General features: G+C 45.9%; 1 protein-coding gene across 5 annotated transcripts in view; it reads left to right on the top strand.

The window, feature by feature from the left end:
- The window catches only part of Slc38a1 (solute carrier family 38 member 1), a 66,404-nt gene that overhangs the window by 2,391 nt on the left and 49,249 nt on the right, over positions 1-14,764 (top strand). For all 5 annotated transcript variants that reach the window (XM_028869308.2, XM_028869306.2, XM_028869309.2 and 2 more), the window contains one exon: positions 14,089-14,305. In XM_028869308.2, coding sequence (XP_028725141.1) covers positions 14,184-14,305 — 122 coding nt within the window. In that variant the 5' untranslated portion in view covers positions 14,089-14,183. The remainder of the gene's footprint in view (positions 1-14,088; positions 14,306-14,764) is intronic.

Consider the following 14,764-nt stretch of genomic DNA (forward strand, 5'->3'; position numbering starts at 1 on the left):
GATACTTTTGAGTCTTTGAACTTTGGTTGTCTATGATAGTTTGACCGAGCTTCAGGAACTGAGACTATGATGAGAGGAGCCGTGGCATCTGCTTCCGAGCTCACTCACCCTTTCCTCCTCCAGTGCCAGGGATAGAGGGATTGCTTAATCAATTCTTGCTGGATTGCGACCTTGGCCAGGCAGCTCACCCAGCCCTTTGTGATACTGTGGATCATCTCTCCTTTTCCGTAGCCTGTAACCTGTTTCTCTTCCTTGAAACATTGCAGTCTTCCTGCTCTGCTCTTCTTTTTACCACAGCCCCCACTTTTGGGCAGTAACCGGGGGCCCTTGAGACGGCCCCCACTTGTCATCTGCAAATGTACAAGCCCACCGGGTAGATTCTTGGGGTGTAGGAATTGCACGATGGGAGGCGCCCTGAAGTGAGGACGCAAGCATGCTTAGGAATGGGGGAGTCAGCTGAGGCAATGGAACAGCTGCCCAGCTGTTCCTGTCTGTACTAACTGCTGCTGCCCCAGCTCAGTCTGGGCACTTTCACGAGTCTTACATTTTCTTCTGTTTTTAAAATTGTTCCTGTTTTGTAAGGCCCTCCCTCTCCAGTGAGTTCCCCACTTGCCTACAGATAAAATCTGAATTCCTTTGCCAGGTGCCCAGAACCGGCACCGTCTGACCCATCACCCCTTTGCATCTCTGCCAGATGACATTCTCCCCCGCCCCCCTCGCACGATGCAAATCCACCCTGTCCCCTGGTGCTTTTCTGCCTCGATGGCACTGTAGCTTCCAGACGAGGATGCCTACTGAAATCCTGTGTGTTTGTGATAGCCTAGCCCGGGTGCTATTTTTCTGCCCTTTAGAAGTGCTTAGTGACCACCTTCAGTGACATTTTCATAAGATCAGGGTGTCACTCTCATTAGATGGTAAGGCTTAGCGGCCTCGGGAACTTGGGGCAAACTGTTGAGTTTCTCTGCGCTTCAGGATTTCCACCCTCATTTATGAAATGAGGATGATGCCCGTGGTAGTTACTGAGTTATCCTAGAGGTTTAATCAAGATGGTGGAGATGAGGTTACTCACACATTCTTATTTGTACGATTTGGTGGCTTGGTTATTGGTTTTCTGGTGATGATGGGTTTCAAGCCAGTCGTTAATGGCAGAGGAATTCAGTTACTGAGAAGCCAGCATGGCATGGGGGTGGGGTGGGTTGGTAGGTAGCGCAGTGAGAGACTCACTTCCCGAGAGGTTGAAGTAACCTGTGGGCAACTCAGTCAACAGGTTGAGGCCTCGCTGTCCCCATCCAGAGTTGGGGAAGATACAGTGAGAACCAGCGGGGAGACTCTGTGGACAAGTCAAGACTATTGGGTCTAAGTTCACTGCCCATGGAAGGTGCGGAGAAGGTGTTAGTATTTCTCTGCCCAGCTCCACAGTTGACTCAGCCTGTGTCTTTGAAACTCTACCAGTGCATGCATGGACTCCATCTCCAAAGACAGATCAGCCAGGAGAATGAAAAGTAAACAAAACCCCGAGGGGAGGGGCGAGTCTGTCGTGGTGTAGATTGAAAGCAGAACACACAAACCGAGCATCCGAGAGAACACAAGGGCGGCCGCATGTTGCCTGGTGAAATCTTAGCAGTGTGAAGCTACACGAGCTTGCCTGGCTTTTCCCTTTGATTTTTACTAAACCATCCAGTTGCTGACATCATGGGGCCCCGGCCTCAGGTTACAACGCGTGGCCTGTATTATTCCCAGGCCTGGAGGCCCTTCCAGCGAGACAGCCAGGATCACGTGAAGGTGTAATGTGAGGATCTCGGTTTCCTTCCCTTACAGTGACGGAGGAGACTGGAAAAGAAAAGGAAAGGGACAGACAGGTGGCCTGAGGTGTGGAAGGAAGAGGGGCTGATGGGAGAGGTCAGACCTGAGAAGAGTAGGCTTTAACTTGTCCTTGTTTTTCGTTGTGGTTGCAAACTGGTGAGTGCTGGTGGGCATAGTTTGTGTGAGTTGCACTTCTGAGATTATGTGGAGCTAATTGCTGGGTAAACATTAGGATGCCACTTCACACGTGGATTTCTAGCATTCCTTTTAAAAAAATGTCAGTGGATCTGGTGGCGCATGCCTCTCATTCCTGAACTCCAGAGGCAGAAGTAGGTGGATCTCTGTGAGTTCGAGGCCAGCCTGGCCTACATTGTGAGTTCTAGGCCAGCCAAGGCTATGCGATAAGACTCTCTCTCAAACTAAACAAACCCCTAGAGATCGGGTTTATTCCAGCTGCAGGTTGGACCTGAGTTAAGACTAGTGTTCTCCAATTCTGTGAGCATACTCTGTATTGTTCATCTCCCTTGCCTGCCTGGACACACTAGCTGTGCTTGATCTTAGTCTTCTGTCTCAGTCTGTGGATCTGAAGGCTGGCTTCCCACTAGATCCCCCGTGAGAGCTCTTAAAATACGCATGGTGTATTGGACCCATGGCGTTACAGACTCATGGTGTGGGCGGTCACTCTATCTCTGATCTTCTTTTTTTTTTAAGTTTCCTGGTTGGCTCTCTTGTCCAGTTAGAACGACAGCTACTAGTCTTGAGTCGCTGGTTGAGAAGCTGTATTCATAGGTTCATCTGCTTAGTTAAAGTTGACCTGTAAACAGCCAGATCAACCAGAGGGTGTGAGAACCGGGAGAGATCTCGAAAGAACATCAGTTCCTTCAACCTCCAGTGACCCATATAGAAAAAAGGAATTGTTTGCTTTCTGCACCATCGTGTGATTTTTTTTTTAATTTAGCTTATTTAATTTTTTTTATTTAAGAAAACTCTTTTATTCACTTTACATACCAACCACAGATTCCCCTCTCATCCCTCTTCCTCCTCCCCCCCAGCCTTCCACCCCACCCCACTCTCCATCCCCTCCTTCGAAAGGGTAGGGCTTTTTGAATGGCCAGGTGTCTTGGGGACTTTTTCCTCTTATCAAATTGAGGTACATATTTAAAGATATCTTTGTCGAAGTGATCCACTTTTCACATGCCACTCTGTGGTGCTTTCAATCCCTCTACATTCGTGTTTTTCCTGGGGTATTTTGTTAGGACTTGACGTCGGAGCTCAGCTGGGGGTTAAAAAATACAGCACAATTACTGCTCAGTGCTTCTAGTACCAGATTGGTCTGTGATCAGAAACGTCAACACACCAAAACACACGTATGCCTAGAGTAATGCTTTTCTTCAGTGTTCTAAGTTGTTTCCGACTCCATACGTTTTGTAGTAATTCTAGAAATCCATGTAGTTTTCACTTAATGGGAGTTTAAGTTGTATTACTGTTCACACCAATGTACTCACTGTTCTCATGAAGTTAAACGTCAAATGTTGATTTATATTGTTGTTGTTATTTTACAGTAGTGTAAAATCTGTTTTCCTACATCCAAAGACATATGTTGGCTTTACTTCTGGAGTTTGTATCTCAAGGAAATCAGTGCCATTTTGAAACCTGCAAATATGGATATTAATTCACAGATAACATAGCTTGGGCATATTGAAAGCAGGAACTTGGGTGATACTGTGGGGACCTGAACAGTCATGGGATGGAGCAGTAAGAACGGGGACTGGGACACCACGGATAGGACAGAGTGCAGTGGGCAGTTATTACTGTGTCCCCAGTGACTGGCAGGGCTCGTTCTGGGTGAGCCTTCTGTGACACTGAGTTGGTTCTTCATCAGCATGCTGCCATTTTGAGCCAGATCCCATCCCCCTTTGCTGTGGAGGTTTAGAGCCATTTCCAGCCTGGTCTACTGGGAGCCTGCAATGACCCCTCATAAGTGATAACTAGAACCGTCTCCAGAGTTTGCCAAGTATCTCCTGATGGGCAAAGTTGCTCCTGTCTGAGACAGATAGCTTTGATACACTTTCTTTGGACTTTTTGAAACAACATAGACAATCTTAACCATTCCAGCACAGTGGCAGGATATGATCAAAAGACCTTCGATTATGCTGCGCTCAATGGTTTTAAATGTATTTTCGTACCTGTCCCATCCAGACTCAACATGAAGGAACAAGTTCATGAGGGTCAAGCAGCGCTGTCTGTGCCTCTTCACACTCTTGTTTTTTTCTCTTTTCTGGAGAAAATTGTGCTTGTTAGGATCACTGTGTGTCTGCAGATTTAGCTTAAAGAAAACTTCCATCGTCTTGAGTGTCAACAAATATCTACTATGCTATGTACCTATGATGTCTGTGTTACCTCTCCCCATCAAACTGAAATTGAAAAACAAAAACAAAACATCATTGAAATATGAATCCTGATCTAAGCCGATGAGTAATCAGCTTAACGGTATGTGTGAATTCGTCACAAATAAATAACCACAGGTTGGTCACTAGAGAAGAAGCTTTTACAGAAGAGGTTGGCTTGACGTTCTTAGAAAAAGCAAACAACACAGCCTTGGAAGACAAGGTCCCGTTTGAGTTTGCACATGCGTGACGGCAAGTGGGGGGGGGGTGTGGACAGGGCCCAGTGGGAGCTGCCTGGGAGCAGCCCCCCCTCACTGCAGGAATGCAGAGGCCCAGCACAGTGGAAGGGGAAGCAGGCAGAGGGCCAGGAGCAATGGGGCTTCCAATGCCAGGCTCCAGAAATCATGTCTGTACACATCTGGAACTGTCACGGTCCGCGTGGGGGAAGAGAAAGATGCAAGGCAGATGTTTTCCAGAAGAATCCTTTTCTACAGCTGGGCGAGCGGAGGGCCCCAGAGGTGGCGTGGAGGGAAGCTGGGAGAGAGGTAGCATCGTGCAACTGTAAGGAATGGAGGGAAGGGATGGGACGTTTTGAAGGAAAGCTGGCCGGACTGGGTGACTGATTCACTGGGGGGTCTTAAAGTGACACACACAGTTGCCGTGAAAAAGTGAAGAGGTTGGAAGTTTGACTGAGGACAGGTGATGTGTTCCGTGTCCATTCTGCCGTGGCTGTGTGGACAGCAAACATCTGTGTGCACAGGTCCAGCAGGCAGCCGGAGACTTAAAGAATTCGTGGAAATTTCTGAGCAGGAAGGAACTGACAGAGCTGCTCTCCTCCCCCAACCCACCCCTCTCTTTTTACAGATTAAAAAACAAACCATGTTTTGTGTGGAGGGTCATGGTCGCCATCAAGCAGAGTTTAGAAGGGAAATCTCATGTTACAGTATAGCAAAGGAATTCTAGTCTACAGTGAGAGACTGGGAAAGGAGACCTGAAAGATGCTTGTGGGATGGAACCTCACACTCGATGGGAGTTTGGAATGTGCAGAGCTGGAGGAGTGGGGCCAGAGAATGACCTCTGCCCTTAGGGCAGGTGGGGGAAGGCAGCTGGTAAGCAACTAAAAAGCAGGCAAGAGGTCAGGAGTCAAAGAGAAAGAAGACCGAGGGAAGCCTTGATGAGGAAAGTCATTTTAGCTCGCCAGAACCAGGCAGGCTAGCAACTACGATGCATGGCTAAACCATGGCACTTCTGACTGTGCCCACCAGCGTCTGTCAGCTTGCCCAGCTGTGGTCATCTGGGAAGAGGAAACTTAATTGAGAAAAGGCCTATGTAAGTTTGACCTACAGGCAAGTCTTTTTGCATTTTCTTGATTAATGATTGATGTGGAAAGACTCAGCCACTCCTGGACAGGTAGTCCTGGGTTATATCAGAAAACAGGCTGAGAAAGCAGTAGAGAGCAAACCAGTAAGTTCCTCTGTGGCTTCTGCTCGGTGCCTGCCTCCAGGTTCCTGTCTTGACTTTCCTTCATGATGGACTGTGGTCAGGATATGCAAGCTGAAATAAACCCTTTCCTCCCCAAGTTGCTTTTGGTCATGGTGTTTCATCACAGCAACAGAAACCCTAAGACAGTAACTATACGAGCAGGTAATGTCAAATCATATGAGCAGGATAGTAGTGTATCTTCATTTCCTAGATGGGGAAGCTGAGGCAAGAGAACTTAACCTGGAATCACATAGCTCCTGTATGGTGGAGCAAGAATTTGATGGTCAAACATGGCGGCATTAGAGGATTAGGGGAGACGAGGGCAAGTATGTCAGAGGTAGTTGGAAGGAAAGAGCATCTCTGGACAGGTTACATGGCAGGTACCGTGTTCTGAGAGTGCAGGACAGAAGCCAGGAGGCCAGAGAGGATGGACGATACATGGTCCTATGAAGCACCAACGATTGGCGTTGGCCTGGTCTGGGACCTTAGACAAGAGGAAACAGCCTGTTTCTGAGATGTGCAAGCTCTCACTCTTGGTCTCAAAGACCATTTTTATTGTTGCCCATCTCTCAAGGATCCCAAGTTTTAAAGATTTCGATGGTCAACATTAAACTTTTAATTGAAGTATCACATGTACCCTCATGCTTAGATATTTGTTTTGTTTACATCTAGAGTGTGCATGTGTGTGCACACGCAGTGCCAGGTGTGGTGCCGTGGCATGCGTTGGAGAGTCAGAGGACACCTTTGAGAGGAAGTTTTCTCCTTCCACTGTGTAGCTCCTGGGATCAGACTCAGGTCATTGGGCTTGGCAGCCAATCAATCTGTCTAGCCTTCTTGCCTGCCCTAGATCTTTAAGTTTTTTTAAAGATTTGCTTTTATTGTTGAATTATGTGTATTGTGTGTTTGGTGTGGGTAAGTGCATGTGTGAGTGCAGTGTCCTGGGAATCCAGAAGAGGGTGTCGCATCCCTTGGAGCTGTGTCCCGATAGAGACCCTTGGATCTGAACTCAGAGCCTCGGCTAGAGTGGAAAATGCTCTTAACTGCTGGGTCATCTCTTCAGCCCCAGATCTTTGTTTCTGTTTGCTTGTTTGTTGTTGTTTTGTTTGAGATAAGGTCTCACTGTAGCACTGGCTGGGCTCACTCACTGTGTAGACAAGCTGACTTGCAGCAGTCCTCTGCCTTGGCCTCCCTGTGCTAAGATTACAAAGTGTGCCCCTATTCTGGGCTCATAATGACCAGATTCTGTGTTACTGAGGTTGGCTATCTACTGTGGATTTTTTGTTTGTTTGTTTTATTTACCCAGTGATATGTGACATTATTAACTACAAGCTTGGCTTATTACATTTAGATAGATAACCCAACTAAAAGATATATATATATCACATATATATGTTATAATGTTATATAAGATGACATTATAGTTAACTTGTTTAGCCTATCTGAGGCCTTTTGAAATAGACCCATGTTAGCATTTGGATACTTGTCACTATAGTGTTAGTGCAGAGATCTGGGACTCTCAAGTATGTATACAGGCTCAGCTAGTGGTTAGAAGAGACAGCCAGGAAGAATAAGACCCTTTTCTGACTATCTGTCTGTCTGTCTCTCTTTCAGTGTTCTGTGTGTATGTGTGTGTGTCCCTCTCTCAGTGTTCTGTGTGTGTGTGTGTGTGTGTGTGTGTGTGTGTGTGTGTGTGCATGCTCATGCACAGGTGTTACTGTTTCCGCATCCATCCATCAGTGTACACATCCCTGGTTTGGGTGTCTTGCCTATTAGAATAATGCTGCAATGAACATGTGAGTGCAGATATCCTCAAGAAGTGGTGATTTCATTTCCTTTGGGTGTGTGCCCAGAAGAGGGATTGCTGGGTCATATGGTGGTTCTATTTTTAATTTCTTTAGAAATTGCAATGTAAGTTTCCACCTACAGCATACAAGGTCTCTCCCTCTCCACACCCTCACTGACACTTGTTATCTCTTGAGTTTCTGCTGAGCACCATCCCAATGGGTGTGAGGTTGTAGTTCCTCTGTGGTTTTGATTTGCATCCCCAGTTACTAGTGGTGCTGAGGACTTTCCATGTATTGGTAGCTATTGGCAGGTCCTCTTTGGTGACAGACACTCCCTTAAACTGCTGACTTAGTTGGCTGTTATAGTTGATTTCAGCTGTTGTTGAGCTAGGATACCTACCAGGGGCTGAGCTAGGATACCTACCAGGGGTTGAGCTAGGATACCTACTAGGTGTTGAGCTAGGATACCTACTAGGTGTTGAGCTAAGATACCTGCTAGATGTTGAGCTAGGATACCTACCAGGTGCTGAGCTAGGATACCTACTAGGTGTTGAGCTAAAATACCTACTAGGTGTTGAGCTAGGATACCTACTAGGTGTTGAGCTAAAATACCTACTAGGTGTTGAGCTAGGATACCTACTAGGTATTGAGCTAAAATACCTACTAGGTGTTGAGCTAGGATACCTACCAGGTGTTGAGCTAGGATACCTACCAGGGGCTGAGCTAGGATACCTACTAGGTGCTGAGCTAGGCTATCTAGTAGGATATCTAGGATACCTATGATCACATTAGCTCTTCATAATAAAAAACAAACCAACAGAAGCCGGAGAGCTGGCTCAGCAGTTAAGAGCACTGGATGCTCTTCCAGAGGACCCAGGTTCCATTATCAGCACTCACAAGGCAGCTCACAACCACCCATGATACGGAGCTAGCCAGGCACCGCATCTTAGCACCAAGCATGGTAGCACTGTCCCCGGGGTAAGCAGTGCCTCACCATCCTCCTCCAGTCTAAGAAACGCAACTCAAGTCCGGATCTCTCCAGGGTCTATTTATCTCTCCTCCTTTTTCTTGTCTTTCCCTCATTCCTTCCTCATGCATACAGTACATGCACATGCATATTTCAGAAATCTTCCTGCATTTTGTCTCTGTTCATAGTTTGAGCTCTGTCATGCAAAATGTTTTATGGTGTACCAGCATCTTATGTGGGATGGCCTTGCGTGCTTAAACAGGTTCGGGTTGACTGAAAGCCAGATGAGTTTATTTGTGTATTCCCTCCTCTGATACATAACACAGTGCAGTCTTTGTATTTTACTTTAGTGCTGTGCTAAAATGTACCGGGATAATCCTTGCCTTAAGAACAAAGATTCTTGTGGTAAAGATCAAAAGTAGTCTACACTGAGTGAGCTGTGACTTGTTACTATTTTAAATGTTGAGATGTAGTTAGGTTAACATTAAGATCTGCATATGATTTTTTTTTTTAAATTGTATAGTCTGACTGTGGCGTGTGTGTGTGTGTGTGTGTGTGTGTGTGTGTGTGTGTGTGTGTGTCCCAGGCATTGAGCTCAGGTCATCAGCCTTTGGTGGCGAGTGCCTTTCCCCACCAGCGTGACCCACTTTACCTCTTTGGACCATCGTCTTATATTTTGAGACAGAGTCTCTCGCTGAACCTAGAATTTACTATTTCCACTAGACTGGCTGGCCAGCGATCCCTAAGGATACATTCATTTCCTCCCCCTCTCTTTCACAGGCAAGCTGCCAGGATTTCACCTGGGCAAAGGGGACCTGACCTTGGGTCCTCATGTTCATTCACCAAGCTCTTTATTGACTGAGCCGCCTCCCCAGCCCCTGATGTTTTGTTTTGTTTCTCCCATTTCTTTGGAATCAATGGCTCTCTCTGGTAGCCCAGACTGGCCTCAAATTCACTCTCCTTCTGTCTTAGTCCCCCAAGTTCCAGATTACATGAGTGTGCACCTGCCGTAATGGTGATAGTTCTTATCATCTTTCAGGGAAACTAATTTTTTTGTTTCTTAAATCCAACCTTGACTTCCTACCTCTATTGACTCTACTTCTACTGAGAAGTCTCAGCTCAGGCCCCATCTCTACCTGTCAGTCTCTCCATCAAACATCTGAGCATCAGCAGTAACAGATTGGGTACCACTGGGCACCATTGGGCACCATTGGGTACTATTGGGTACCATTGGGCACCATTTACCATTGGGTACCATTGGGCATCAAGCTGTTAACCAGGCATTAGCAGTGATCATGAAGACTTGTGTTTGTTGACAGAATTCAGGGTAGAAAATTATATCTTAAATGAAAGTGAATACTTAAACAAAAAACCCTCAAAGCCAAGTATGGTGATGCCCAAGTGTAATGTCTGCACTTGGAAGGTAGAGGCAGATGGATTTTGAAATTCAAGGCCATCCTCAGATAGCCTAGACTATGTGAGACTGAGTCTCAAAGGAAAACAAAAAAAAAAACAAAATGAGTCTCAAAGGAAAACAAAAAACAAAAACAAACACCTAAAAACATACATGAAGAAGATTTCTCGGTGGGCTGTCAGGAGTCTCATTTTCTTGAATGTATACATTTTCCTTTGTAGCCGTCCTTTATTTGACAGACTTACTGAGGGTGTTCTTGTGAGAGGCTGCATCTCCATAGAAGACTGGACAACTTACTGTGACTCACTGATAGCAACATCACCGCTTGTTGAGACAACAGATACCCTTAGACGTGTTTTCCTCTTTGTAGAGCTGTACTTCTCACAAAACCTGTATTATTTGTCAGCGAGGAACTGACTTTTGGTCTTGCCTATGCATGTAAGCATACGATCTATGTGTATGTGTATACATGTTCATGTGTGTGCACCGGTGTGGACCTACATATGCTCATGCTCCACTTGCATGCACGTGGAGATCAAAGGTCGGCCTTGGGTGCCTTCCTTTGAGGTAGATTCTCTCACTGAGCCTGGAGCTCATCAGTTCCAGTTCCAGGGATCCATCGGTCCCCACCTCACCCCCAACTCTGGGAGGACAGACACACACAATGTGCACAGCTTTTCCATGAGGCCTGGGAGGGGGGTGGGGTTTGAATTCAGATTCTCGTGATTTACTCCTAAGCCATGTGCCCGGAACTAACAGCTTCCAAAAACACTTCTGTCCTTCAGAACCCTCACAGTCTGGTGCTCCATGAGAAAAGTAGGTTATAAACAATCTAAAGTCTTCAGTGTTAAAGGGGAAGATGCGGGGGTAGATATGGAAAAAGAGACAAGAAAGAAAAAGGAGTGAGATGAGGAGGAGGAGGAAATGAGTGTGTCTCGGTGGCCTATTTTTAGGTGGTGGAATTTCTCTTATGTTTGTTCTAGAGACTCTCCATCAAGTGTGTATTACTCTCGGGGACAAAAGAAAAGTCATGGTCCAGTCCAAATAACTTTTCTATAACACTGTCTCAGGTCCCGTTTAAACTTCATCATTACTGAGTTCTCAAATAAGGTGGGATGAGAAGCATGATGGATTTTGTGGTTTCTGTTTCTTCACCAGTTCTTTTTTTTTTTTTTTTTTTGGTTTTTCGAGACAGGGTTTCTCTGTGTAGTTTTAGTGCCTGTCCTGGATCTTGCTCTGTAGACCAGGCTGACCTTGAACTCACAGAGATCTGCCTGGCTCTGCCTCCTGAGTGCTGGGATTAGAGGTGTGTGCCACTGCTGCCCAGCTCTTTTACGGTTTTTATCTTCAAGAACACATTAGGCTTCGAGGCGATTTACTTCATACCCTTGACAACTTCCTGTTTGATGAACTTGCACTGACTGGCGTTTGCATAGGTGTAGTGGGCGGGGTTTTGGTAACCATTGTCATGTTCTTTTCCCTACATGACAAGTTCATGACATTTGTATACTACACACACACACACACACACACACACACACACACACACACACACACACACACACAGATGTGAAAGGTTAACTTCAAACATTAAACTCCAAATCTCTTACTAAATATATTCTGCTCTTAGAAAACCCTGCCTGGTACCCCACTAACCTTCTAGTTTGGAGGGAGAAACACTTGATGCAGATTAGAAATTCCATCTCTCAGGCCTGCGGCCTCACTTCAGCAGCCTCTCAGATAGTTTTAGAAGCAAGAGTGAAAATGTCACGAGTTTAGAAATTACCCAGCCTGCTTTGTGGCTCAGTTTTCCCTAAAGGAGGCCCAGAGGTGAGGATGGGGTTTAGGTGCTTGAATAAAATGCATTCAGCTTTGTCCAGAGAAGATGGGGCGGCTATTCCTGCTATTTGAAGACCCCCCAAAGCAGTCAAAGCTGGACTCAGCTACCCTCCCCAACCCCCCAAACCCACACCCCGCCGCCACCCCCAGGCTTCCTGAATTCCCAGAGGTGCCCGATGGCAGCAGGTCGGAGAGACTCCTGGAACCTGAGATATTAGAATGTGCTTATGCTGTACAAGTTTAAACACCCGCCACTGGAGAAATTTCTTTCTCGATGGGAGAACCCGGAAGGGAAAGGATTACTGTGTGGTTTCCATGTGCCAAGAGATTATACCTCAGTTGTGTCATTCCGGGTACTTCTGTGGGTTCATTGGTGATCAGTGAGTAAAATGCGTCTGGGTGTGTCCCAGCCAGGACAGATGCACAGGCATATCGGGTCTCTCTTAACTAGGTCACAGTCATCTTGCTATTCAGGATCAGATAGTACATCAGATGTTCTCAAGGAGGTACTCCTTAGAAAATGTGTTTATTTGTATTAACGTCTTGAAACGCCAGTTTTATTTTTCTACATCCATCCAATTTTTTGAGGGTTTCAAACATGAGTAATTGTTACTTACATAATCTCTGTCCACCCCCAACTCCTTCCACGTCCCTTACTCCTCGGATTTATGACCTCTTTAGTTATTACTGCTATGCACATATATGCCAACATAAGTCCAGCCTGCTGTGTCCTTTAGTGTTGTTCCTGTGTCTGTGCGCATGGCCGACCACTGGGATTGGATAATGTTTTGGGAGGGAGACATTGGTCCCTGGAGGAGACTGATTTTTCCCTGACTCAGCAGCCATTAATTGCCTGTAGCTTTTCATCTAAGTCAGTGGTTCTCGTCCTTGTTGGAGGGGGGTGTCGAACCACATATCAGATCTCCTGCATCTCAGATATTTACATTACAGTTCACAACAGGAGCAAAATTACAGTTGTGGAGTAGCAACAGAATAATTTTTATGGTTGGAGGTCACCACAGCGTGAAGAACTGTATGAAAGGGTGGTAGCGTTAGGCAAGTTGAGAACCACTTCTCTAGCCCTAGATTCTAAGGGTATGTCTTTTGTTGTTGTTTGTTTTCTGAGACAGCGTTTCTCTGTGCAGTCTTTGGTGCCGGTCCTGGATCTCGCTCTGTAGACCAGGCTGGCCTTGCCCTATCTGCCTCTGTCTTCCCAGTGTTGGGATTAGAGGCATGCGCACCACTGCCTGGCTTCTAAGGGTGTGTCTTTGACATTCTATGCCATTCAAAGATGCCCTTGAAGTGACACCTGAGAATAGTCTAGTGAGGGAGCCATGCTCACAGGAGCTCTCCCTCTCCTCCCCCTTCCCTCCCCTCCCCCTCTCCATTTTGAAGCAGAGTCTTGCTAGAGAAGCACGGAGAAGTCACTGCATCCCTCCTGTCTACAAGCCCGTACTACCACGGATGGTTTGGCCTTGCACTGGAAGTTTCCTTTGCCTTTGTGGCCATCCTTTTGGAATTTGGTGCTGTGTCCCCACACCTTCACCCGTTCATTCTCTCAGTGGTACCTCAGGAATTGGTGCCACAGCCGTCCGCATGAGGGAAGCTAGACCTCTGATCGTCTTTCATGTCTGATGAGAAAATAGAGTAGCAGGTGGGTCACCCAAATCCCCTGCCTATGAGTTTTTAATTCCCTAATTCCCTGACATGGAGTGATTTCATTGAGGAGATTGATTTAATCTCTTGCAGTTGATGTATAAACTATCTGCTAAATTCCAAAATAAAATTCGTTCAGGTTGTAGGTCGATCCCCATGATGGCATTTATTGAGGATTTGCCTTCTCATTCACCTGGGATTGCTTCCTGGGACGAAGGCCCTTGTGCCCTGTGAGCAAGCTCGTGAAAAATCACTGAACTCTCTCTCATTCAATTACTCATTTATTAAATTTTAAGTCATTTGTCTATTTATGGTTGGGGGACGTGTATGCCACAGCACACATTCGGAAGTCAATTGCAGGGGCTGACTCCTTCATGTCACCTTGTGGGTCATGGGACTCGAACCCGGATACTTGGGTTGGGTAGCAAGGGCCTCAGCTTGCTGACCCACCTTGCTGGCCTTTCCCTTTCATTTTTAAACCTGAGTTCATAAAGGGGATATGTTGCCCGCCACTAACATGAGGGTTCTATAAGTGTGAGCTGAAGATCATGGGACATGACTTAACTGATAGCTGAGAATGGAGGGAAATGTGTCAAAGACATAAGATGTAGAGATAAGCTTCTTTTAATACATCTGGTAGCAAAATCTCAAAGTGGCGTTTTTTGCCAACTTTTCTGTTTGCTTTCCACGATGGTTTGCATGCCATCGGTTCTGCCTTTTATCGTTTACTAACCCTTTTATTTTGCTTTGTTGCAGGGGTCTCAAGCATCTATACTTGCTGCTCTCTCTGCGTCTGAAGACCCTCAGAGCAGAAGAACTTGGACTGACTTTTTGACGACAGTCACCTGAATATGATGCATTTCAAAAGTGGCCTCGAGTTAACGGAGTTGCAGAACATGACGGTGCCCGAAGACGACAACATCAGCAACGACTCTAACGACTTCACTGAAGTGGAGAATGGCCAGATAAATAGGTGAGTGTTTCTCCACAAGTGCCACCCAGTGAACGATGACTTCAGAAAATTGTTCTGGTTCTCAGTTAGTCTCGTGAATTATTCATTTACTAAAGTTATGCTTCGTTTGAAGACGCAATTTGAATTTCTTATGTGACATCTGTTGGACATAGTCTGGAATAGCGGATGAGGGGGGATAGGAAAGTAATTTATTCATCTTTTCAAATCTTTCAATTGAGTCTAATAAAAATGTATAAATACATTGGACCCCAACCAGCCCAAACTTCTCAAAACTCTATGCCTGTGAATTAGACAGGCTATAGAATTTCATCACATCGATCCAAATGTGTGCTGCTGTGGCCATTGCTACACATTTTAATCAAGAAACCCTCCAAGTTGCATTTGCACGGTATTTCTTTCTAGGAGTGAGTAAAAACTACAAGGGCCTCATCATTCTGAACAGCATTTGAAGTATGGAAT

The sequence above is a fragment of the Peromyscus leucopus genome, chromosome 20 (assembly GCF_004664715.2).
Source record: "Peromyscus leucopus breed LL Stock chromosome 20, UCI_PerLeu_2.1, whole genome shotgun sequence".
In the NCBI taxonomy this organism is placed as follows: Eukaryota; Metazoa; Chordata; class Mammalia; order Rodentia; family Cricetidae; genus Peromyscus; species Peromyscus leucopus.